Source organism: Cephus cinctus, unplaced genomic scaffold, assembly GCF_000341935.2.
Source record: "Cephus cinctus unplaced genomic scaffold, Ccin1 Ccin1_scaffold1184, whole genome shotgun sequence".
Classification (NCBI taxonomy): Eukaryota; Metazoa; Arthropoda; class Insecta; order Hymenoptera; family Cephidae; genus Cephus; species Cephus cinctus.
Genome location: NW_014333664.1, coordinates 640,735 through 666,530, shown reverse-complemented (window position 1 = coordinate 666,530; position 25,796 = coordinate 640,735). Strand labels below are relative to the sequence as shown.

At 35.0% G+C, this 25,796-nt stretch overlaps 1 protein-coding gene across 5 annotated transcripts in view; it reads right to left on the bottom strand.

Moving 5' to 3' along the window:
* LOC107272547 (metabotropic glutamate receptor 2) overlaps positions 1-25,796 on the bottom strand; it is a 130,856-nt gene that overhangs the window by 51,064 nt on the left and 53,996 nt on the right. For 2 of the 5 annotated variants that reach the window (XM_015749802.2, XM_015749803.2), the window contains exons 1-2: positions 17,948-18,204; positions 10,818-11,696 (exon numbers count right to left, since the gene is read on the bottom strand). The exons of 1 other annotated variant lie outside the window; for it this stretch is intronic. In XM_015749802.2, coding sequence (XP_015605288.1) covers positions 10,818-11,439 — 622 coding nt within the window. In that variant the 5' untranslated portion in view covers positions 11,440-11,696; positions 17,948-18,204. Of the gene's footprint in view, positions 1-10,817; positions 11,697-17,947; positions 18,205-21,337; positions 21,407-25,796 lie in introns of those variants that run through there. 2 more of the 5 variants (XM_025089825.1, XM_025089824.1) reach the window with 2 other exon arrangements.

Here is a 25,796-nt window from a genome sequence, read left to right as displayed (position 1 = left end):
TGTCGTCGTTAGAGCACATTCCTCAAAATGTCCGATTTACCAACGCACGTTCTGTTATAACTGAACCACCCCACCTGGAACGTGCATTCGAGTCGTTCTATTTCAATTGAGAAAAAGCACCTTCCATAAATAATGCAACCACAGCAGCTTGCGTTTGACGGCTATTAACCCGAAGCCGTACGTAGTGGAAGGGTTCAATGGGAAGTTAGATTTAGAAGTTGTAATATGAATTATGGCTTTTAATCCCCATTAAAATAATTTATCAATATCTTTCGTGGTTGCTGCATTAGCATGTATACTGTAAAATTAAATAACCATTACCATCGCGTCACAAGCACCTGGTATTTATTCCGGGAAAAAGTCTTGAACGGTATTATCCATGAATTGCATAACACGTAAAGAATTGACGTAGACACGTAACGTTTATATACAATGCAGCAGGACGTTATGTAACATTGCACGGATAAAATTTTATCTCTCGTGTACAGATGGCTACACTCCAAGGACCTTTCCAATAATTTCACACAATAAAGGTGTAACGTCTCCCCCAACGTTTCTTTCGCGCGAAACAGATACGAATGAGTGGTATCGGTTATAAGTATATCCAGAAATACACGAATACGAGAGGAGATATATATTTCGTGTGATCCATCTGCGAGGCAATTCTCACATTATAGCTACTTTACTCTCAGGTTGGCCATCTCTGCGAAACCGATTGCCAGTGAAACAGTAGGACGCCGATTGAAAGAGCAGTAAAAAATTCAATGCAATCAGGTTCGCAATTTCAGCCGCAACTGGTTGAAGTCTGCATCCAGGCATCCACTACTAACATAAGTGCTATTGATATCGGTGCTGCTATTACATTACTTCTACGGTATTGCCGGTGCTGGTATAGTGTTACTGTACCAGTTACTATTGCTGCGTTGTAGCGTTGTGCGGTATAGCAGCAAGTAACATTGCTCCTTTGTAATTTTGCGTTACCACCACAAGCACTTCTCGAGGATTGGAAACTCGACGAAACTTTTCATTATGCGGACGAGTAATGGCTTCTTTTTTTTTCTTTTTTCTTTTATAAGCGAATTTACTTTACTCCGGTGACTTAAAAGGACACGAACTGCCAAGACAGATCTAGCTGTATGTATTTCTTGTATCTTTCGCTAATCTATTGAATTGCTTAGTGCGATTGCAAATTTATTGATTATTCTCTCAGCGCGAAATTTCTCGAATCCGGTATCTGCTTGGAAATTATGATCATGGTTTTGCACAGTTACTAGTGCTATACAGCTATCTGGTAAATTGATGAATTGTAACGTGGATTTTTCATAGCGATACGTGACTTTTGTGGGTGACAATTCCTTTTTTTTTTTAATTTTGCAGGGAATAGATTTGTCATATCAATGTTTTTCTACTGTACAGAAATCAAATTTGTGTTAATTCTCGTGGGACACTATTGCGTGGTAATCATGCCCCTCTGTCGCTGTACTAATGAATTTTTGCTGACTGAGAGGATCAAAAAAATTTAATCACGTTCACCATTTTCAATATTTCCAGTACTATTGTCATTATTTATCGTTTTTTTTAGTTTTTTAGCGTACCTATTACTGGCAGTGACTACGGAAGAATAAATGTAAAAACGGATGCTGCAATGGTGATTTTTCTTTCTATCCGAAGGAAATACAGTTTTGTCAACAGATCTGCATCTGGGAGATGAGTAGCTTTTTCAATGATGAATGATTGCTGTGTACGGTACGAGATAGGTTGAGCATCTTAAGAGCGGGATAGGGGTTTACTCAAGAGTAATGACTTAGGCGATGCTGTTTAGATGCCAACGTGCTGAAATTCATTGTGACAAAAATTATAATAGGGACGCGACATCAGATCCATTTTGAGGGGACTTATTTATGTTTCGATTCCTAAAGAAATGGCCCCTTAAAGTCGACCTGATGTCGCGGCTCGAATGTACGTTATATATTTACCGTACTATTTGACTTATGAGTTGACTTAGGGTTTCGCGGGGATATTGACACAGGCAAGTTATATTTAGTTATTATATCCAATGAGTATCTAATAATTCAACGAGTTACAGAGGAAATTTTTCGCATATATATGGTTAGAAATGCAGCCATAAATAATTAATATTTTCATCTTAAATTTTATGGGATCTTTGCTACTGAGACTTTAATTCCTCTGGAATCAATATAACTCACTGTGATAACTTTCCAGACTTTCGTGTGTTTTCGAAGGGTATTAGAATCTACGATTCACTTTGATGCCTGGAAAACGTTTTGTTAGAATTTATTTTGCAGTCAATACCTTTCGTCTAAACGAGGAAAATTTTTCTTGAATTCGTGAAATTTCAGATTACCACATTTTTTTAATATTAGATTTAGAAAATTGCCGAGTGCAACTTTCGAAGAACGCTCGTATTTTCTTTTTTCGAACACGATATGCGATAACGATTAGTTAAACTTGTTGGATTTATTGAAGCGTGTGAGAATAATTGGGATAGAACAAAATAATTGAATTAGTCCAAAAGTCGATGAAATCCCGAATTGCACGAGAGTGGATAACCAATGGTATTCCGTGTTATTGTGCCACCCGAAGCTGGTTTTACCATATGAATTGATAGAAATTAAATGAAAGAGTCAGTTTCAATCGACAAAATAACTTCTGAACGCGTAGGCTGGTAATACTTTTTTTTTATATTTTATTATTTGTTTCTATGATTTTGATCTAGGCAACGACTTATTCATTTATTTTTGGGCTTTGTGGCATACATGAAAATTTGCAATGCGTAATACTTTCCGTGTTGTACTTACAAATTTTTCATTGCAATGATCCTTATTATCTTATCCGTGTATGCTCGTGTGATTCTCACGAAAACTTTGTCATTGTTACATAAATGAAGAGTACGGTCTGTCATTTTTTTCAAATAAAAGATGAATTTCTCGCTATGGTCATATAGGGCAAATCATCTCCAGGTTGAATATTGCGATTTTCAATGGTACGCTATTAAAGAACATTTCACCATCACCATTATTTTTTTATTTCATTATGAATTTGCAATGTTTACGAATCCCATGTAAATTCTACGAATATCCCAGTTGAGTGCCTTTTGTTTTTATTCTCAAATTCTGTACAAAGAATCAGAGGATTGTGAGATTCCTTGAAATAACAAATAAAACAATCTTTCAAGTTTTCTTAATAGGTGCTGACTTTTCTTTCACATTTCTTTCCTTTCTTTTTTTCCTTTTTACGTGAAAGCATGCAGCTTGTACCTTCGTGTCTCGTTAAGAAACCTCGCCACCCTCGGATGATTCGACATAAACGAAATATTAATTTAATTAGTCTCACGACCACCTGTGGCGACCCCATTCCCCTTTTGCAAGCATACAATTCCACTCGACGGGGGGTGTTGAGCTTCAGTTTTATTAAAACAATTTCCGTCGATGACGCAGTCATTTCAATCCCCATCGGACGTGCATTGTTAATTTTGATGAACAGTTTCCTCACGGGGTGTGATTTCTAATAGTGCTTGTTACGTCGTCCTATTGTTTCTTATTTGGTTATCCAAAAGAACGTTACTTCATCTTGGTAATATTTTCTTAATATTTCACCCCATCGCGATTCATAATAATGCATTTCAAAATTAACCTCGAGTACGGGTTACATCGGTAGTCCATAATACACCAAGCCAATTAATTAATTTGATTTTTCCAAATTTGAATTTTTCAATTGATTGAAACAGCACTTATATATACGTAAAAAAATTTACTTATGAAATATTTTAATGTATGGCTATATACTAGATATTTTTTAGATTGATTGATTATGTATGGTTTTTCCAACCTTTTACATCCCTCTCTTTACAAATTTGGTCAATTCTTAAGACTAGGTTCCTTAGCACTATGTACTAGCTATATGATCAATAAAAGAGAAGAGAGTCTTTAGAGTTGTTTTTGCATGTGCTATTTAAATTCAGCGGAAGTATTTAGCAAAGTGATCGGCTTTTGTTCGATTCTAATACGTGAAGGAAGAAACGCTAATGGCTTTATCCCACTGAAGTGTAAAGGTGGTGCCGGAAATTTTATCTAAAAGCCTCGGCGCTGGTCTTCCGTTTTCGGACAGTGCTTAGGAAATAAAGTAAAATCGATTTGCAGCTAATGCGATCTACAGTTCTACGAGTAAAGAATCTTGTTTGGAGGACTTTTTTACCTTAAAAGTCATATGAAGATGGCCTTTCCAAAAGTTTTTTCTACTGATGGACCGACTACAGTGTCAGTTTAATATAAAAATGTAGGTATTGACTTAAAGTTGATTATTTAAATTGGTCCTTCGTATATTTTCAGAAATCTCGATATTACAAAAACGATAGATTGATTAATTAAAAAAAAGATATCATTGTTTCTCTTTCCTTCCTCAAACATCGTATAGCGGCCAATGCTTCTAGCTATTCGTGAAAGGGATTTAATATTTTCCCCTGAGATATATTACGATCAGATTTGTGAAGGTGGACTAGTCGCGAGTCTGCAATTAAAAAAAAAAGATGTTGCCCAAGGCACTTTAATAAATGAACGAACTGTCGCAACTTCATCAATGTCCTAGAATTCGCGTGTTAGCCACTACTTTTTAATATCGCGGATTATCTCCAGGAGATAAATAAAACTTTTTTTTTCTTTGACTATTTTCCTTTTTTTTTTGTACGTGTTATTTTCAACAATTCGCACAGCGAGCAGGATGATCTAGAAATTTATTAAAAAAAAAATTCGAAAATATCGACGAATTTCACAAAACTTTCATAAACATATCGTAACAGAGCTTAAAACAAAAATATGCATTTATCAATCATTAATAAAATTTCAATTCATGCGGAGACCATTCAAAAGAAAAGCAGTTCTACATGTCGCACTATATGTGCCTTTATCAGTTGAAATTCATATTACGTCACGTTGATAAATCTTTCGTGATTGAAATCTCCGTTCCATCACGATAGCCAAGCAGTGTAAAGGACGCCCTAAATCGAACACGAATTCCCAAACGTTTGGTAGTCATGTTCAAATTCGAATGGTTGATCCATCCATCATCGTTTATTGATCTGATGAAGCTTATAACTCAATTTTGATGATTTTCCTAAACAGAGCCGTTCTCATGTAATTCCATAATTAATTTTCTTCTGATATTAATGAGCGTCAGTAACGATGCGAATGATTAATAATCAATATTAATTTCTTGTTCGCCCCATATGATAAGTTAACCAGTTCGACACTGATATATAATTTAATATCATTGATTAATTGTTGGAGAAATAATTAAGCTCTACTTGTTCTACCTCTCACCCACCCTGCCTCCCTCTTAACCCATTAGAATACAATGCTCGATTTATTCACCGTACATGCTTCCCTTAACAGGGGTCGGATGAGATGTGTCCTACCCGAATATTCTGATGTGCGTCTTCCTGTCAATCATGCTGACAATTTGAGCATACTGTAATAATGAAGTGGAGAATGGCTTCTAGGGTGGATCACTAAAACCTTGATAAATTTTTTAACAGCTAATAAACTCTAAGTAAGCCGTGTAGTATCCCAGTTTATTTTCTTATCAGTACTATCATAAATAAAAAAAAAGGTATGGAGCATCCGATAGAGGTAGCCCGAGTATAGGATGAATAAGAGACAATAGAATAAAAAAGTAACAGATGCTTCAGGAACAATAATGGATATCCATGAAATTCGAATGTACTACAACGGTAAGAAGGACATTTTGTCACGTTTTTCTTATTTCCTTCTTTCTCACTTTTTGTCTAGGGCGTGTTCTGCTTGGAGGGTTGCTTTTCTCCCATTTTCCCTGAGCACCCTTAGGTACCGCTGTAATGGGGAGGTTCGCTTTTCTTTCTTTTTTTCGCCCTCAAGGAAACGCGATTAACATCCCTTAGAGAGGATTTTACAGTCAATCTACCCACGCACACTATTCATCACATTTTAGAATCCTGGAATTTTTTTTGTTTTCTTTCGTATGAGCGCTGCGTACTTTTTTATTATTCCGAGGACATCACTAATTATCCTTTACTTGCATTACTTACTATATTCACTTAGAAGTTTCTTTAGAGACACTTTTTGGATATACTCATCCAAGCTTAAGTTCAGAACTTTACGAAAGCTTGTACTTTGAGATACAGGAAAAAAGAAGGCAAATTGGTCTCAACAGTCGAACAAATAATAATCTGGATACAATCTAATGTACGACTAAGCCATGAACGGGAAGTCGTTTGTCATTGCAATCGGAAGTAATATTTCATGAGTGTTTATCTTTCTAAGTCATCAGTATTACCCACTTGCTGCATCATCTTATGAGATAAGCTAGATTTTTATTTCATTACTTTCTTTTCTACCCTCGTGGTTTCGCGCAGTAATTTTTTTTGTGCAACATTTAAATAGACTTGTTATTATGATCCAAGAGTTCTTCAATAATATTAAATTTGTTTCTCACTTCGTGAATCATTGCTCTTTCATCATTTTTACCAGCATCCCTTCTGTAATTTTCCTTCGATATCTATGCCGTGCCATGCTGTACCCTAATGCATACTAATATTAAAGTTAATCTCACTCTGTATGTAGATCTGTATAGCCACATTATAGCGGTAACAACGTTAAACGTGAAACTCGTGTATTATTAGCAATGTGCAGTACAATAGATACCGCTAATTGTTACAGGACAAAGCATCGCTAAGGTCCAACATCTCTGTATGATAAATTCGCATTTACGGTAAGTGCGGTATGAGGAAATATTTCATTTGGAATTTTCGCAATTTCTCGTTATTCATGGAATTTCTGTATAGACGAATTCATTTTAGCTTTGGGAAGAGCCTTTTACAAGAATTTAATAATTTTATATCATACGACTGTAATATGTTGCAGGGTGACTTAAAAATATAATATTAATATCAATGACCCACTCACGGCGTGATTCGGATTTAAGGCTGTTGTGACTAATGAGTTTTACGTCACAGACAGAATCTGCTTTTTCACAGCCATTTAGACCATGATTAATAACTACGGTCCCTCATTCATTCACGTTTAGGGAGGTTAAATTATAAGGGAATCAAATGTTGAAAGTAATGGAATGATTGGATCTTTATTTAAAAAAAAATCAGAGGTGGATATAAAATTAATAAATATTTCTAGTGTTATTTTATTTTCATAAACTAAAATACGGTACAGTATATGGATGGAATATATCAAATGTAAATTCTTCACGCGTTGGATGTCAAACGTGAAATTGATTGGACAAATAATTTATATGTAAAAAATGTATAGTAGCGTAAAATAGAGCGTGAAGTAAAAAGAAGATTTCACCAAGCGAGAAAAGTAGATTATGTTTTGTAAAATACTGGATATTTTCATGTGCAATGCATGCGTGCGATGTCGGCTATGAAATGATCGATAATCCTTTGTTAGTCGAATAAATGAAAATAGAAAAGAGAAAAAAACCAGCAACCGAGGGGAAAATAAAATACATCGACATGCGTATCTCTTATTGGTGAAATTGCCACTTTGCCACAAGCGACGTAATATTTTAGACCGAAGAATTTTCCATTTTTTGAAAAAAAAATGAAACCAATGGTAGTGGATCGAAATTCCCACCGCATTCCTATATTTACCTAATTTTGTGATATCCCAGTGGAAATATTCTGGTCTTCTTTTGCCGTTTTGCCAACTTCTATGTTTTCGTGTTGTTGGTGTGTATCCTATGCAAGGATTGTGGGGGTGTCGTCGAGTGAGCTAGCCAGGATTTTCAATATGGCTCTTGTGAATATCCCTCACATGCATATGTAACGCGGAGAATATATTCCCTTGGTTATATTGGTTATAAACTATTTGCGTGAACGAAATACTCTATAAGTGCTAGAGTGTTCGTTATACTATTTTATTTGTTTTTTTTTTGGGACGATTTATAAAAATTCTAAAAATGGCCTTTTCATTGAAGTATAATAATTTCAATATATAAAATAGGTATAAGGCTGATATAAGAAACTTTTCTTCTTTTTCGATGTATTCCAAGAGTTTAAATATTATTTACCAATATAATATCGACAAAACACTTTATTTCGATCGTCAATGTTTCTATTGATTTTTACGTAAGAAACGAAATATGTACGTGGCCTTTGTCGTGACGTGTTCCTGTATCGTTTTCGGGTATCGGGACGTGATTTTCAACGATTTGTACTATTTTGGGAAAATCGAGAGACGAAGTGAAGGTTAAATAAAGTTTTATGCTGAATATCGTACAATTCTCCTTTTTTTCTTTCATTTTTTTGCTTTACGTGGGGAAACGGCACATTCAGCAAAAAAACAGAATACGGTATGGTAAACATTTATTGATTATAATGCGACCTGACAAATCATAATTTGCATTCATTAAATATGCGCATTCGACGTTTTAAGTGATTTGTCCATATTTCAATAAATCAGCACAAAGTTCGTTCGATAAACTGTTTTAATTAATGTAACGAATGTGTGGTGTCGTTAAACACGTACAAAGGCTGTAATTTCCTTTCAAATAATCGTAATATTCAATAACCCAAAAGGGTTATAAAAAATGTTCGTTTGATTTTGACCTGAATTTTATGTAAATTTTTGATGGTTTTTTTTTTAAGATATAACAGCTTAAAATGACCATATCGAGAATTTTATTGGAAGCTGGAAAGCTTTTCGTATCAAGTAGACACAGTTGATATGGCTCCGTACGAAGTTTATTGGCTAAAAGATATCGACATATAGTATTGACTACGCGATCCCTACTTCAAATTCTTTGGAAAAGTGACCATTCAAATAAATAAAGAGGGAAGGAAGTGGCGGTCAATTGCTCTCCTCTTTTGATGCTCCTATTGGCCACTTTTTTTATACTTTCGTACTACGGCTGCTGATTAGAAAGAGACAGGACTTGGTCGCCACCAGTCGCTATATTTTTCTTTCAGTCGACTATTTTTTCTATGTCTATGGGTAGTCCATACTATACGTAGATGGTGAAAGCGATCGTTGGATTTTATTTTTTGAAATGGTGCTGAAAGAAATTATTGAGTCAAGAAATTATTTAATTAAATATGATAACAACAAGATTTCAGGGGTAATTATTGTCCGTATAAAATATTCTGACTCGATTAAAAAAATTAATTGTGTTTTCTCGTTTGATAAGAACGAACGTTACGATGAATGATAAAAACAACTTTCACCGCTTGGTACCTTTCACAAAGTAAAACACAATTAAGAATTCTCAAGTGTATAACATTTATTGAAATTTAATGAAGGTCCTTCGAGGATACCTGACCAAAACGTAAATTCATCGAAGAGTTCGCGTCTTTCCCAACGCCAGCGAAATGCTTATTATGCATTCAACGTCCGCAGTAAAGTAATTTGGCTGCCGCGCCAAGATCCTTATTACGAATACGTAGAATATTCATGACAGGCTCTGGTGTCCTTAGTAGGAGAACGCTATCGGAACAATACATATATATATATGTATATCATTGAAATACATGATAATTCTTTTTCATTTCGTTTTTTACTTGTTTTTTTTTACAGAAAATTTTACGCAACATTCTCCTCGTATATGTATATATATATATATCAATTATTTTAAGAGTTATTTGTGCCTTTACACTTTCTCATTGAGTTTAAAGAAAGTTTGAGAATTTTGCTTGGGTTCACGTATCTGTTTGAAGCAGCTTGCAAGGCACATCCTTCCTATTAATTTGCAAATTGTCAAAACCATCTGTTCACCCTACATTGATTGAGCTCTCGGTATATGTCGATGCCACTGTTTGGTTTTTTTTTTCTTTGAGTTTGGATTATTGATCTTTTTTACCTTGTACGGTATTACTGTGTTGGGAAAAGTTTTGAATCAGTTACCGAGGCCACTTTGGATGTTATTAGTGAATCTTACTCGAGAGGTAGAAATGTGGTTTAAAAGTTTGAATGGGCTGTAGAAAACATATAAATGAATGTGATAAATGTAATCTGTTATCACGTTACCAGTGACTATTTGTATAGGGTAATTCTACAGTTCTGACGTTTTTGTAGCGAATAACGTGATTACTAGCTTAAATGGGTATTTCATTTAGACTGCTAATTCGTGTCACCTATATTTACTCAGAAACTTTAAAAGACTCCTTTTACCATTTTACACACATAAAAGAGACATGCAAATCTATATCTTGCCTCACGGTTTTTTTTTCAATTTCGACTAGCGTTTTACGAAGTATGTGTAATAATTCTGAGTAAAGTAGTTACCTTAAAAATAACTTCTATATTGTCGTAATAAACAAAACGCCACGTGCGTTAAAACTTTACGAACACGTTTTGAACTTTGACAAGTAAAAACTTTTCACTGTTATAAAAGTTTAAAAGCATGTGTTTCTGTTGCTAGATTGAACCGTAGCAATATATATATATTTATAATCGCCTAGGGAATTGACAGCCCGGTACACATAGAAATAAAGGTTCCTCCCTTTCATGGGAAACGATAGTATTTAATGGACAATAATTGTTAGGGCGTATCCACAACGAAAAGGAACGGACTTAAACCCTCCAGACATATCCTCCTAATCCTGGCAAAGTAACCATAGCAAATAGAACATCGTAAAACGATCCAGGAAATCGTTGATATACTGTTAGCCTTTTAAAGATAATGGCTTCATCAAATCGTGCCGTAATCAAAGACTCGCCGTAGCTCCTGTTCGTAAATATTATCCGACTTGGACACAATGATAAGTGAATTGATGGTATAAATTAAAAGTTACATAACCTCTTAATAAATCCTACCTTTAATGAAGTCCACAGCCATTTCCAATCCATAAGTGTCCTTATCGCAGTCGTCCAGGATATGCGCACCGATCTTCACACCAGGGACAATTCCTTTTTTTTCGTTTAATTTGTCCAGGGTGAACAACATTGCTTCCAATGCTTGAACACCACCTTGAGGCATTACTGGACCACATGTGACTGAATCTTCTCTTTCGTGAACCATCATCAGTCCACCGAGTACTAGATCCCCTTCGACCACAGCTTCCTTCTTGACAGGCCAGGCTATCTGAACCGGAAGCTGTTGACTGATCTCCATGGATCGAAACTGTCGGTCCCCATGTCGGATTGGATGATGATTCTCTGGATTTTCCAGATGACGATGTCCGTGTCTATCCTGACGACCAATGCCGTCCATTTCTTTCGACGGGTCTTTATTCTTCTCTAGCAACTGAGACTCCAGACCTGGAGATACCTCTGGTCCAGGATGATGCTCCGATTTTGTATGGAAATCCGTCAGGGTGCTATCTACTTGTGAGTATCGAGAGGACGTCCACCTGGAGTCCCAGTCGTAGGCGAATCTAGTACGTCTTGCATGTCCCAGCCAGAAGAGTCCGAGGATTGCGAGGATGATAAGCTTCATGACTTCATAGTCGGGACATACGCACAAGGCGATATTTGTCTATGTAATTGTTTTCGAGTGGACTTTGGATTAATGATTTTTTAAACTGGATTTACTTAATTAACATTTTTTAAGGCGATGAGTAGATTCTGCGATGACTCCTTGCTACCTGTTGAGATGTTCTTGGTAGTCTTGGATCTTCTTTTAGGATCTGCAAGTATTCCTTCGAATAATTAGGCCTGATGATTCCGGCTACTACTATCATTTCGCGAGAATTTCTGAAAAATTAATACGGTCCTTTTTCAATACAACTTAACCTTAGACAATTTTGAGGAGTCTCTCTGGTTTCTTCATTGTTTGATAATACGATTGATCGTAGCTGTAACGCTTGGTACTTGCTTTAATGCTATTCTCTTTTTCATACATCAAGACTAGAGACATTCGTTTCTTTACAGATCTGTCATTAGGATTTCAATACTCACTCCTTTTCGTTATAACAAAATATTTCAGAGTCAAGTTACTTTAAACAGTTTCGCGATGCTCTCTATGAAACTCTTAGTTGATAATATAGGTCATAATAAACTCAAAGAACATCATGAAATTTCCTGGTAGCAGTTAGCAGTGATGCATTTCAACCAGTTCTTGAATTACATATATTTCCGTTGAAAGCAGCGAGATATTTAAATAAGTCAAAACGAGGATTGCCAGAATGTACTTAAACCTGATAAAACAATAAACAAGAAATATGTAACGAGGGACAAGCAAGTGCTGGCTATGCAGAGTAACTGCTGCCATAAAGTGTCTGACAATTTTCCCTTGTCTTTTTGATAGTGTACTTACACGAAGTGCGAAATACTGCTAAGAGGATCTAAAGAAAAGACAATTTTCGCTCAAGACGAAGTCATTGTCATCTATCATATCGTTCCTGACAACTCAGACGTATATCCTATAACATTTACGTGTTTGTCACAAGATACATTTTTTTTTCAAAATATAACGAGATTCTGACTTCTCAGAAATATCAATTCCATTATCCAAAATGGTTAGCTTTAGCTCCATTTGTCAGACATCTTTGCTGATTTGCCATAAAAATACTGTTTTCTATTTATATAATATCTTGCAAACCTTGCTCGATTCTGTTTGACGTTAGGAATTCTTAAAGCCTCGCAGATACTATAATAAGAAGATTCCTCAATTCAAAAATTGTACGAACGAATATACCGTGCATTTGAAATTCCATGAATTTTTTGTTAATGGACGAATATATGAATATCCCAAAAATTCTATCGTACTAAAATTCTACGAGGAATTCTTCTTTGTGACAACACTGATGTTTTATGGAACAATACAGTGTCAGACTATGAACTTGCAGAGGATTACCATTCATTGGTGTAATTAATTAAGAGTTAAGGTACCTGTTGCGCGAAAAGATTATACGCGTCTTTGAAACTTATTACACAGTCTATGAATGCAGAGTGTCATTTGCCATTCTTATTAGAATTTTAACTACTGTTACAGTCGGTCCACGAGTTCAATGTATATTTCTTAAATAATCGCAAACACTGCAATCCTTGGCAATGCAGTAGAACTTTGTTTGTTCTTAAAACCTAAGGGTACAAGTAGTACTTTTGAATAACAAAGGATACTAATAGCTACGTAAGAGTATTTTCTTGATTAATTTCAAGAGTGTATGGGATTTCGTACACAGTTTCTAGGATTGCACTCGTCTAGAATATTACTTGTGAAGTGGAGTAATTGCAAACAACGTGAAGTTGATTTAAGTACTAAAATGATTCCAGAGGACTCAAGCACGAGTTCCGTTTGGTGTTTCAATATGACGATGACTACGTTGGACAACAGAGCTCAATTAGCAGTATTTCTGTTTTGGGTAAGGTGACATGAATTAACTAGAAACTGGAGGAGGTATTGAATAGCCTAGTGACTGGTATACAATGTACCAAGTGACAGACGGCTTTTATGTGTTTTAAGAAAAAAAAAAATTAGTATGTGTCTCTGGCAACTTGTGCGAGCTTTTAATTAGAACTGTTATGAAGCTTTTTAATTAGAATTTACAGTTAGGGCATCGTCGTCATATTATATTTGTGACAAAAACAAGAATGAATGGAGTTTCAGGTTTTTAATGTAAAACTCGAAACGTGCAACATGATTTATGACTTAATTATACAGATTACTTATTAGTTATTACAAATCGAAATTCATGGGTAATCAAGGAAAACTTTGAGTTTTCTAATTTTAAAAAGTTAAATCTCATTCTGTATGTTTGATGATGCGACGAATTTCTTGATTGCACAGTATACCGAGGACTTTTATTTGACGTTTGAACTTTTACAACGAGCATTATTCGAGTGAAAAATTTCCTACAGGCTGACGATTCGAAATGGAGAATTCTTTCGGTTCTATCAGCGAATTTTTTCTTAATACGCGTCACTAGTTTTGCAACTTTCTCGAGTATAGAAATTTTCTGATCCCATTAAGGGTTGCCATATGCCTGTAAGGGGCTGTAGATTTACGAAAGTGACTTACACGATGAAAGAGCTTTTTTGTTCTACGCTTTTATCTTATTGTAAGCAGATCTGTCCAATCTATCTAAAATTGTCACCTCCGACACTGACGAGTCAATAAATTTCAAAGACTACGTAATTTTCCCAGTAGCTGGTATCGGTGTTGGATGGCCACACTCATCCCTGATGAACAACCCTTGAAGGCGTAAATAAATTACAGTATAAATTTAATAAAATAAAATACAGTAAATAAAATACAGTATAAAGTAATAAATTACGGTATAATATTCAAATGCTAATTAATGATGCATGTAATTTGTCAGTGATTGGCCACACTCATCCCTGATGAACAACCCCTGAAGGCGTAAATTAACCTATCCTATTTCTAATTCAATAATTATTTACTACCTTGACCTCCTTCTAATGAAAATAATCCGGCTAAATAAACTCTCCAATTACTACGTACAATCAATGGAGAGACTATCGTCTTTGTAGTCATGACAGATTGAAGGGAAAATGATGTAGCATGGTTCTGCTCTTATCCTCATTCACTCTCTAGCCACCATCCTTCCTTTTTTTTCGGGGTGTCCTTAGGGAATAGCAAAGGTCGTCCTCAGAACCGTGGAAGTCTCAGGAAAGGAAACCCCAAAAAAAGATAAAGAAATTTGGTCTAACGACGTTAAAAAAGGGGATGAAAAACTAATAGAAAAAAAAAGAAAAAAAGAATGAAAAGAAAACTCGAAAAACAACATAGTTTGCTCCCTGTAAATTCTAGCAAGATCTGGGAGATTTAAAACGTTCGTACGGTTTTTATGGTAATTACAACGAGCAATTGAACTTGTCTGTTGGAAGGATGGATGCCATTTTATTCGTGAGAGACAAGAGACTTCCGATAAAAATGACGCTCGGAGGACTGACCGAAAGAGACCCCGGTGTACAATAAAATTTGCCCACGTTATCTGTTTTTCGTATTGAAATTTCATATTGCACCGGAAATCAAAATCCCCAGAGCGAGATCATGAAGCTTCCATTAATTCTCAAGCTCTCATTCAGGATTGTACACCATCCTCGTATACAAAGCATTGAATTGTATTAGGTGTGGTTTCACGGGAATGCCTAGAAATGCTCGACTTCCTTAGGATTAATTCTAAATTAGGTTAGGTACCCTTACGTGTGGTTTTATCAGGCAGCAAGATTTAAATCATTCAGATAATTAGATGGTAGTATCCCATGAGGTATGACACGGGTGGCAAGTATGAAAGGGAGTGTACACCCTTAACTGATAATATTTTAGGAAAATATCGAGATTTTTATTCTAACCGTTACTATAATTTTTGGACATATGTCTAATTTTGATCGAAGCTTTCAACTCTTAAATTCGGGTAATGCAATGCATAATCTAAATGAAAATATTTCATGATAACTGTCATGGGATGCGAAAGGATGATATTATATTTTAACGATGTGGTTTCCTAGGAAATTCAACAGCATTCAACGAGATAGAACATTGGGGTAAACGGGTAAATAACAGAGACGAGTAACGAGCAAATATTTAGAATCCTTATGGTAGCAGAAAGTAAACGATGAAAGATTTTCCGGTACGATTCGTGCACCTAATAATTAGTATTTACTTAAAAAAGATTCTCATTAAATTTCAAAAACACATTTCTCTTACGTTCTTCTTTGCTGCGGGATATATGAAATTAATTATAATTTTCCTTTGATCCAGGAATTTTCGTCTAATTCATCAGTGCTTTGCTTGGGATTCATTAAACGATATGGAGTATGCTAAAGATAGCATTCTTTCATTTATTATTATTTTTGTCCAGAAATGGCAACAATGTCTGTGAATTTGAAGACAAGAGTAATGCTGGATATGTGGAAACAATTCAGCGACTCTGCCACGCACTATTCTTGCTCATACTATCACGCCTTAAGTAAGATGCAAGCCTGTAATTCTCTTCTATTGTCATAGCAATGTTTATGGTAGGTTTTAAGTGTATATGTCGAGAGTTAGGGGCACTCGAGCATATTTCAACTGCTGTGGTACTCGGTCAGGAGAAGCCGAACTGAGCAGAGCATCTCCTCGGCAACTCTATATGGTTTTCCACAATGAAGTGATGTATTTGTTAATGCAAAAAGAATATCAAATTAAGTGTATTCCTTTAGTACAGCGTCTTCGACCAAGCAAGGCTTTTTTTTTGGGCGCAAACAATTTTATTCTTGACCCTCCCTCTTCATTATTCTAATAAATCATAGTAGCATCATAGTGTAAAAGGGAGTTTTTAATCGTTAATATCAACCCATTTGACTCAATTATTCGATAAAGTTTTACTATATTTTTTACCTACATTAGTCACTTCTTTACATTTTAATAACTCGTATAGATACTTTAGTAAAAGTTGAATAAGTGGGGGTCTTAACTTTGATTAAACAAGACTAATGAATTTTGCTCCAAGAGCAAGCTCCTACTAGTGGTAGAATTGAGAGTATTCGAAAAGTCATACAATTTTCATCTTCCTTTTTTCAGCTTACCTTTCTCCTTTTTTGGGCCTTTCCTAATCCGTTGTTCTCCTGTCAGAATCAATTTGCCTTACTCAAGAAGTTCCGAGGAGAATTGGAAATCTTTGTTTTGTGGGATTTCATTGCATAGAAAAATAAATGACGGCGACGAGTTTTTCGCGTTTTTTTTTTCTTAGTTCCCTTTACAAGCGAGGTCCTCTTTTCACGTGAGACTTTAAGTAGGGAGCCAAAAAAATGAAAGGAATGAAAAAAGCATTCATATACAGCAAAAGTAGATTGGGCACACGTAGGACAGTTACATAAAGCTATTCGAGCTTTATGTTCAAGTCCTCATTGTCATATCGAGTTCTCGAAAGCCACTGAGATCGATTCTGCTTGCGATAAGACATGAAAGAAGAAAAAAAAAGTAGCGTATCCCACGCGTGTAATATAGTTTGGGAGTTTCTTTTTGTTCTTATCTCTTCTTCTGTTTTCTCTGTTCTTTCTTTCTCTTCTATCAGTCACCTACTTGAAGGAAAATAAAGCTCGAGTGCTTCTCTGATTTATGAAATAAAAATATTTTTCGGGAGTCGACAATTTTACATACAACTTTAAGTTGTCACTCGTTTTTTTTACGAGTATTATAACCTTTGTTCTCGCATCGCAGTTGAACGATTTCTTTAACACCGCATAAAGATGCGTATTGACTTGTCATTGAAATTGATACGTTTCCTTTAGAGAAATATTTCGTAAAGACAGTTACACCTTTTTTTGTCGGGTAATCTTTCTTTTTGTTACAGTATAGATAATTTAGAAAAATGGCAGGGTCCGTCGTCGCGTATCAATGAATATAGGTTTTTATCTTACTCGCCGGTCTTTTCGTCCCATGGTATTCCGTGACTAAGACTGTATATGCGGGCCCGATAAAGAGGATACGTTAAGGATAGTAAAAACAGCGAGACATTTTTCTGCCATTAATTCATGAACTGACCAGGAGCTTCAAGAAAAATGTGTCCCGACGCTAACCCCTCGTTTCAATTTTTTTATTCTATTCAAGTTTGTTAAGAAAAAAAAAGACACCGAATCGTATCTGGAGAATATTTATAAGAAACTGTATTTTTCTGAGAAATATAATTTATTCTTCAGTTTGCTAAGTCTTTGTTCTTTCAATAAGTGGATCAATCTTTATAATATATTGAAAATGGGATTCACTTGTAAAAGTTAAGCAAGAGTTAAGTAAAAGTTGTGTAAGTTGTATAAAGATTGCAAAAAGAGTGACGGTATAATTAAATTGTAAACTGGAGTAATTTATCGTGTAATATAAATAAATATTTAATTCGTATTTCCGTAATAATAAATCAATGCCATAGAATACATCGCCGATGATAATGTCTAGCCAATTATATAAATTCCAATTGATTTTTCAATAATATCTAATTCATGAATAAACCATTGCAGAGAATCCTCATAAAATATTCCAACACTCTCTGATCTTTTCTACTTACGTATTCTTTTTTGAAAATTAATGCAACGAAACAATTTTCGAAATTTGCACAAAAAATTTTCTCAGGCTTCACCAAGGGGTATCTGTTTCTGATATATATATTTTTTTAAGATAAATTCCCGCAAAATTTCTTGACAACGCCAGACTTAAATTTCGCACGCGTACCTCTGTACACGAAATATCAAAACGCGCGAAATTTTTATTTGCCAATTATCCGATACCGGCATTGTGAACGCACCTTAAGAAGGAACCACCCGCGCTGCTCTGTGCCAGAGCAGTCACTGCTCGTGAGTCGCGGCGGTTGCATAACACTACCCTTCTCAAACGAATCAACCCCTCTACTTATTCCCTCGTAACCCCATAGAGTAAGGGAGCAGGTTGCTGCCGCGCAACACGTACAGCGCAAGTGGGAATCATACAATTTGAAAAAAAATTTCCTCTTATCAATACCAACCAAAAACTTTACCTATCTATTGAAATTTTGAAATTCCAATCTGCGGCACCTGATGCATCCGTTGCACTTTACACTGTTTGAAACTTCTACGAGTCCCACTTTACTTTACACATTATACTCATCATATCCCCCCGCGAAACCTGTACACTTTACTCAGATCTTCACTTGCACTTCTTCTTAGTCCATTGCATCGAGTCGAACTAAGTTAATTTATTCAAGGAACTTAGTTAACTTGTCGATGCACCTTGCAACCAACCAATAATTTATATAACACGTATATGGAACATCTGCTGCGAATAAACTGTTTGGGAAATGCATATGCATCCTCGTTTTATATCATATGTATAATATGTACATACTTCACATTCAGTATTATACTATAGCACTATATACGTGTATATTGTATATAAAGAGAGTACGTAAGAGGCAGAATGATTAGTTGTATAAAAAAGACAACATAGAATAGCAAATGCAGATATGCACAAATTAATTGTCTCACCTGGTATATTTTAATCTCACGCAATACACTCACTAAGAGGGAGCATGGATCACGGTACAATCTTTGATTTCATATTTTCCCGCCACGCGGCGACCCGTTAATCAAGGCTATGCTCTAGGGAATTTTACGTGTTCGGTCAGTAATGGCGGGGAAAATGGGAGTGAAAAATTGAACGAAGAGAATATTTTCTATCCAAGTCTCTTTATTTTACTATTCTCCTTGGAATTATTAAGTCTCCATAGAGCTGTTAATTATTTTTATCATTTCGTTTATCAATACGGATCTCAATTAAATTATTAAATTTTTTTTTTCGGTGGAAATTTAGAGGTTAGTTTATCAGGATTGCAGGTTAACGGGGATAAAAATTGTACATTACGTTAATGAAAACTGTTCAGTTTCACGTGGAGGATAATCACTGATTGATTAATTACGACGAGACCCTGCCGGAGGGTCCTCAGAATAAAAAAGGTCAACAAGTTGTGAAGTGAGGTAAACTTTGTTTAACCGAATGATCGGATAAGGTGGTTGTATAAAATGTCTGTTGTTAATCAACCCTACGTCAGGCCTCGTTAGAATGATCAATTATCATGGTTTTACTTGTAGGTTCAGTTTCTCTTCTTTTTTTCTCGTTACCATTTACAAGCGTAGAAGATTGATTTACTAATAATTCGTTGAACCATTAAATGGATTACTTAAAAATTTTGTTGATAATTGTATTCGTAGATTGAGCACTTTCAATATAGAGTAAATTTAAAAACTTTGGATTACTTTTTACCTTTTTTTACTTTTTTTTTTTTGGACGCAGGTACCGTCACTGTAACAAAATACGTTGATAAATATTCAATCAAAATTTCTGTACTCTTTACGAAACTTTGGTCAATATTCAAATATTTTGTTTAATCGAAACTTCGTGATACCTTTTAACGTAATTATTTATAACGTCTAGCTTGCATTTACTTTTAACGTTTGCTTACCGTCAACATAAGATTATACTTAAAGTACCGCACAGTATAGTCAATAACTATTATAAGTTTAAATATACGTCTATATGTACAGTCACGAAAATCGATGATCAGATAGAATTTTTTTTTCGCGTCCCCAAGAATTTGGTATTCCTAATATTAGGAATTAATTAAGTTTCCAATAATTTGATGCCATTAGTAATCGATTTGGAAATTCGGCTGAATCCCATGCAAATGTATTTCCATGCAGGGTGAATTGTTTGAAAACGTTGGAGACTCCCTTAGAAAGACTTTTGACGTTTCGCGACAAAACTTTACGATTCACTGATAACAGAACTCAGAACGTTGGTTGGTCTTGATAACGTACTCGCTGAATATTATTCTATTAGATAATGACGTTACGTGCATGGAATAAATTCATGCTTCCACATATGAATGAGAAATTTGCAAAACCACACAGTATAATTTTAACTAGTCTAAAATGGCACAGCAGTCCCAGAATTCGCCAAGGATTGTTTTGATATTACAGCCATCGTTATGATTTATTTGCTTAACAATTTCAATTAACAGGAGGCGTTTTCGACCATACGTCAAATATACAAATTTACACCTATGACCTCGTTGCGAAGCATATACAGAATTAACGCAGGAAACAAAGGATGAAATATGACAATGCGCCATTATCGGTTATCGATTTAATTGTATTTAAAAAAAAATGACGGTAGGTTAATGAGAAATTGAAATTTCACTTCAAAAGTCAAAAAAGGTACAGTCTAAAGACGTTGAAAATCAGTTCGAGGAATATGATGAGTCATTGTCAAATTAACTTTCATCATAAATTTAATTTCCATTACAAGTTAAAATTAACTTTCGTTATAAAGTTTAATTTCCGGTTAAATTTCATGGGCAACGAGCACTTATCACAGATTACGTGTAAATTTGGGTGAAGGTCACTTTCGTAGAGATTATCTATTTTTTCTTTCCTATAACCCCTGGAATATTGTTGCAAGGCATAAGGCAGTTATCTGATAGCGGAAAGAGCCTGGGATTAGTAAACCCTGTGATGTCAAAATCTACCTCAAAATTTGTATGAAAAGTTCACATGTGTAAGAGTACATATTCTAAGTCCTTTTGGAAACCCAAAATGTATACTTCTGTTACATTCCTTACAGGAAGTAATACATTAGCAAAAAGGGTCTACATGTATTCATTGAAAAGTAGATCAGACGTGTTTTCGTTTGTTTATTTAATATGATTTAAAAGCTAAACTTTTTTTTACAAAATGTTAATTCTGTTTACTGTACTGATAAATTTAAAATTTTACCTCATTCGTCTCTCTTTCTGGTTCTGATTTTGCTTCACGCTTATTCGACCTTTTCGAATTTCTATTGACACGTAAGATAAATAATTAATCTACTCACAAATCATCAGCAGCCACCCTTTCTCTGATGTAGGAATCACGAAATGATTGGCGCTCCCGCTTCCATAAATCAATAAGTCCTCTTTGACATGGAATAATTGCGTTTTGCTATCGAGGTACCTGAACTGAAAATCATGCAAACACAATCTTAATTGATAATCACTATAACACTATACGTCAGATACGTATATTATTAATTATCCCATGTCTCACGGTAATAATTAATCAATTAATCACTCTCTTCATCCACGGTATAAATAAAATTATTTTCTGTAAAAAAGTTTCCATGTTTTTCCTCTTTTTTCATCTAGTTATATTTGGACAAGGGAAATAATAAAAAATAAAATTACTGTTCATAATTTCATAGTAGCTCAATACTGACAACTATCCCATCTGGGTGTTCTATAATACAGGATGAAAAATGAATGGATCATTATGATGATACAAAGGAGAAGAATAAACAGTAGGGGAAAAAACGAAGGAAGTCCAAAAATATCCATGAAAAGGGAACATTTTAATTCAAGGAAAAAGTGCTTGCATTAGGGCTACTAAGGACTCTTGACGGTTGCGTATCTGCGAAAAAAAAAAACGGTTCTTCACGGCAAATAAACTTGCTTGCTTTTCGTCGCTTCTTCAATGTCGCTCGGATTCTAATCTACTTGAGTGCAGATTGAAGGGAGAAGGTTTACAATATCACCCTTAAGGTTGACAGTCGTCTATAGAGATGCTAATACTAGATAAATGAGGGTTAGTTTGGACCATAGCAAGCCTACCCCTATAAAAACGACATATAAGTAGAATATAGTAAAAAATATATTTTTTATTATATGTATATATGCATATATTTTAAATATATAATTTTTTATCTCATTACATAAATCTAGCATGTATATAGAAAGTTGTATATTTAAGTATGCATACTATATAATAAAAATACTTTTTTTTACTATATTCCACCTATGTCACGTTTACGTGTGGTTAATAATGAGTTTAAAAAAAAAACGATCATAAGAGGGATAAGGGAAAGAAGGGAAAAGATAGACATTTTTAATCCAAAGCTTCGTACCGACTGTCAACATACAAATTTTCATCGATAAACCTTCCTTTCCGGAGGGATTTGCTTGTAAGTAATGGGAGTATTACTCAAACATGAATTAAGCTGTTGTCGTTAGGATTTTGCGAGGGATTTTCTTGCGAAATGCTCGAAAATGGATTAAAAAATGAAATGGCAATCTTTCGCAAAGAGAAATTACAACCGGAGTCAAGATCAATCCGATAAGCCTCGAGTCAAATTGTACAAAACGATTGAGGGTGATGGAAACAATGAGGATTTCTTGTGCAATTTGCGTGATGAGATTGATGGGGATACTGAATTCTCTCACAATATCAGTCTTGTTAATTAATCGTCTTTAGAGACTCTTGACAGTTCAATTCAAAGGATTCTGCTTACTCTGATTTTTTGTCATGGATATCCTTTACCTTGGGAGAGAATATTAGGCCATTCGCGCAGCCAACAACAGCTACGCTTTGGCTGAACTTTAACGAGCTTTTGTTCTTGAGGAATGGCTGCGTGCATTCTGAACTAAGATGTCAAACGGAATTTCATTCTGTTAAATTAACTTATCAATATTTATATAATAGCTGTAGCCACTGTTTAATGTTGACGTCGATGAGAAATTGTGTCTTAGAGATTTATTATTTGGCATAGCAAAAGCAATATCAAAAATTTATTTATACCGACATCAGATATCTTAACTGATCATTATATTCAATATCGCAATTGAGAAACGTGGACAATATACGTGATATGCTTTCCCAAATTTCTTCAGGAAACTCAGTCGTACACAATGTTTAGACTCTTTTCCCCCAAAAAAAATCCCAGGAAATTTATATTTCAGGAAAATCATTTTTTTACGCGTTCGAATTTAGCTGACGAAGGAGTGAAAAAATGATTTCAAGGGAGGCAGATCTGTCGATAGGGTCACCTGCGGAAATTGAGGTCGAAATTTAAGGCCCACTTACGATAGAACACGTACTACCTACCTACGTATATGTGGTAGCACCCTGACATTTCTCTTCTTCAACTTTACCCGAAAAAAAGGTAAAATCGATTCCGGGTCGAAATTTATGTAAGGGTATGTTTGGGAGTTTTCCTGATTTTTTTATTCTTTATTGAAATTTCTATGAGGAATCTTTTTTTTGTGTGTTTAATAAAAAACCACTGAAATTCTAGATTCTTAAGTAAATGGATGCTTGTTGCAAATTGTAAATTGTTGCTTGTTGTAAATTGTTAAGTAGAGTGAATAATAACTGGCAAGTATCACGATCACGGTGACTTTCATGTATAAGATAATTTGTACATTTGCTGTTTCATTGAATGTACATAGTATACTTGAATGTTGCTTTTGTTAGAGAGGCACAAAAATTATTAAATAAAACCTGAAATTATTATACCTCTAGTTATTTTCAATCCAAGAAAGTAATACTCGAAGACTATTTTAGACCTTAGATTTTAGACTGAACTTTGTCCCACAGTTGGCAGTATATGTGCTCGAAGAACTTAATAAAATATGGGGTTCTGTCAGCGTCGAGTGGTTCTCTCTCAAGAGATATGGAATTCACTCAGTTAGATATTCCCTTTGTAAAATTCAATACAGTTCTACGTTTTCTCGTAGAAAAAAATGTATTGGCTACGACCTTCATTCTATTTTTAAATAATTACGGTTATCGAAGTACATTAACAGGTAATTTAGATTTTCCACGATAATTCAATAAGATTCAATTTTACCACCTTTTACGCCAAGTATGTTTTCACGTTTAATCGTTTCCAGACCCGTGTAACAGGGCCATACGGTATTAACTTATATTGAGATTACAATTTTGGCATAAGAGGTTGACAGAGTGCCAAGACATAGAAACGCATATAATCTATCTAGTGATAATAAAAAGTGCCTCAAGTTTATTTTTCATTACGTCTCAAAATCATTTGCTCAAAAAGATCTTTTCGTAGTTCCCCAGGGTTTACAAGTAAGAGCCGTCAATTCGATTGAAATTAAAAATTAACTCGTTTCGGCGATGGAAATGAAAAAAAAAGTGAAAGGAAAAGTGAAAGAAAAAGTGAAACAAAATTCGACATAAACACCCATGGGGTCTTTGCGATTTAATCCCTATAAAGCAACGTTGCAAATTTGCTGTCACTGTTATTCATATATATATTTCGTTCTTGTCTCTTTTAATATTCTCGAATGTACCCAGTCAAAGTGATCTTCTCTCTCACGTCCCACCGGAACATTCCTTCCCTTCTCGTAGACCTGGATCTTTTGCACGATTTCCTCAAGTAACCACGACCAGAAATTGACAAAATATACAATTTCGAGGTTCATAAATACAGAGTGGCAGTTCTGATATTCTGAACCCCCCCTGGAAGCGTGTTCATGTGCTACGTGTATTACGCAACACTGGCAGAACCAAGAAATAGGTAGAGTTAAAACTGTTGCGTCATCCTTCTTGCACCGCAGCATCCACTTGTCTTCTTTCTTTTATTTCTTTCTTCTTCCATCTCCTTTCCTCTCGCGCGAGATAACTCTACTCTCGTACAGCGGAATATTTTATCAATTTTTGATGGGATGTCGCACGGAAAAAATTTTCTGAGTCAATTTTGTGAATCTCTACTCAGAACTGCTTCTGCAGATTTGTTATAACTTTGGGATAGGAGATGTTGTCACTCCAGACTGACATAGTTCGATTGATAATGTTTTCTTATGGATAGGTATATATCGTGTAATATATGGCATGACTTCTGGAAAAATCGAATTATTCTTTTGTACTGAAACCATAAAAAAAAATGCAATCCTATCGGAATTGATCATATTTTTCCTTTTTCTATTTATTTCTGTCTTTTTCTTCGTCTCTTTCATTTTTTCTTTTCCCTGACGACAAACCGAATTACCGTCATGACATGGAAAGTCTACAGGGTCTGTTCGTGGGATGACTGCTATATTATGGGCACAATTCGGCTTCTAAAGAGAAAAGGGGGAAATATTAATAAAAGCATGCACCATTGCCAATACCAATGAATTCGATGCCCCCTCTTACCCTTCCGTATTACAGTAGTGGTCGCGGGATGATCTTTCGTGATGCGAAAGCTGCTTACTATTAAGTTAGCCTTCTATTAAATATTACCATCGAATGACTAACTTAATTGCAGCAAACTTTTTTTTATACGCCACCTTCTCTCTCCAAAAACTACCCTTCGAGTAAAATTCACTCACCCACGCCACGGAATCTTCCCGACGTCCCTAGAATATTTATAACGAGTGACTTATCGAATTTATTATGGTTTTAGTATTGATTGAGTTTCGATTAAAATAATCGTAAGCTTTCACACTGAAATTTATAATTACGAAATAGATACTGAAAATCATTTTGCATTAATATATGCAGAAAATCATTAACAACGACGGTTAAGGGAATATATAATACTTATTCGTGTAATTCCATTGTCTCAATTGATAA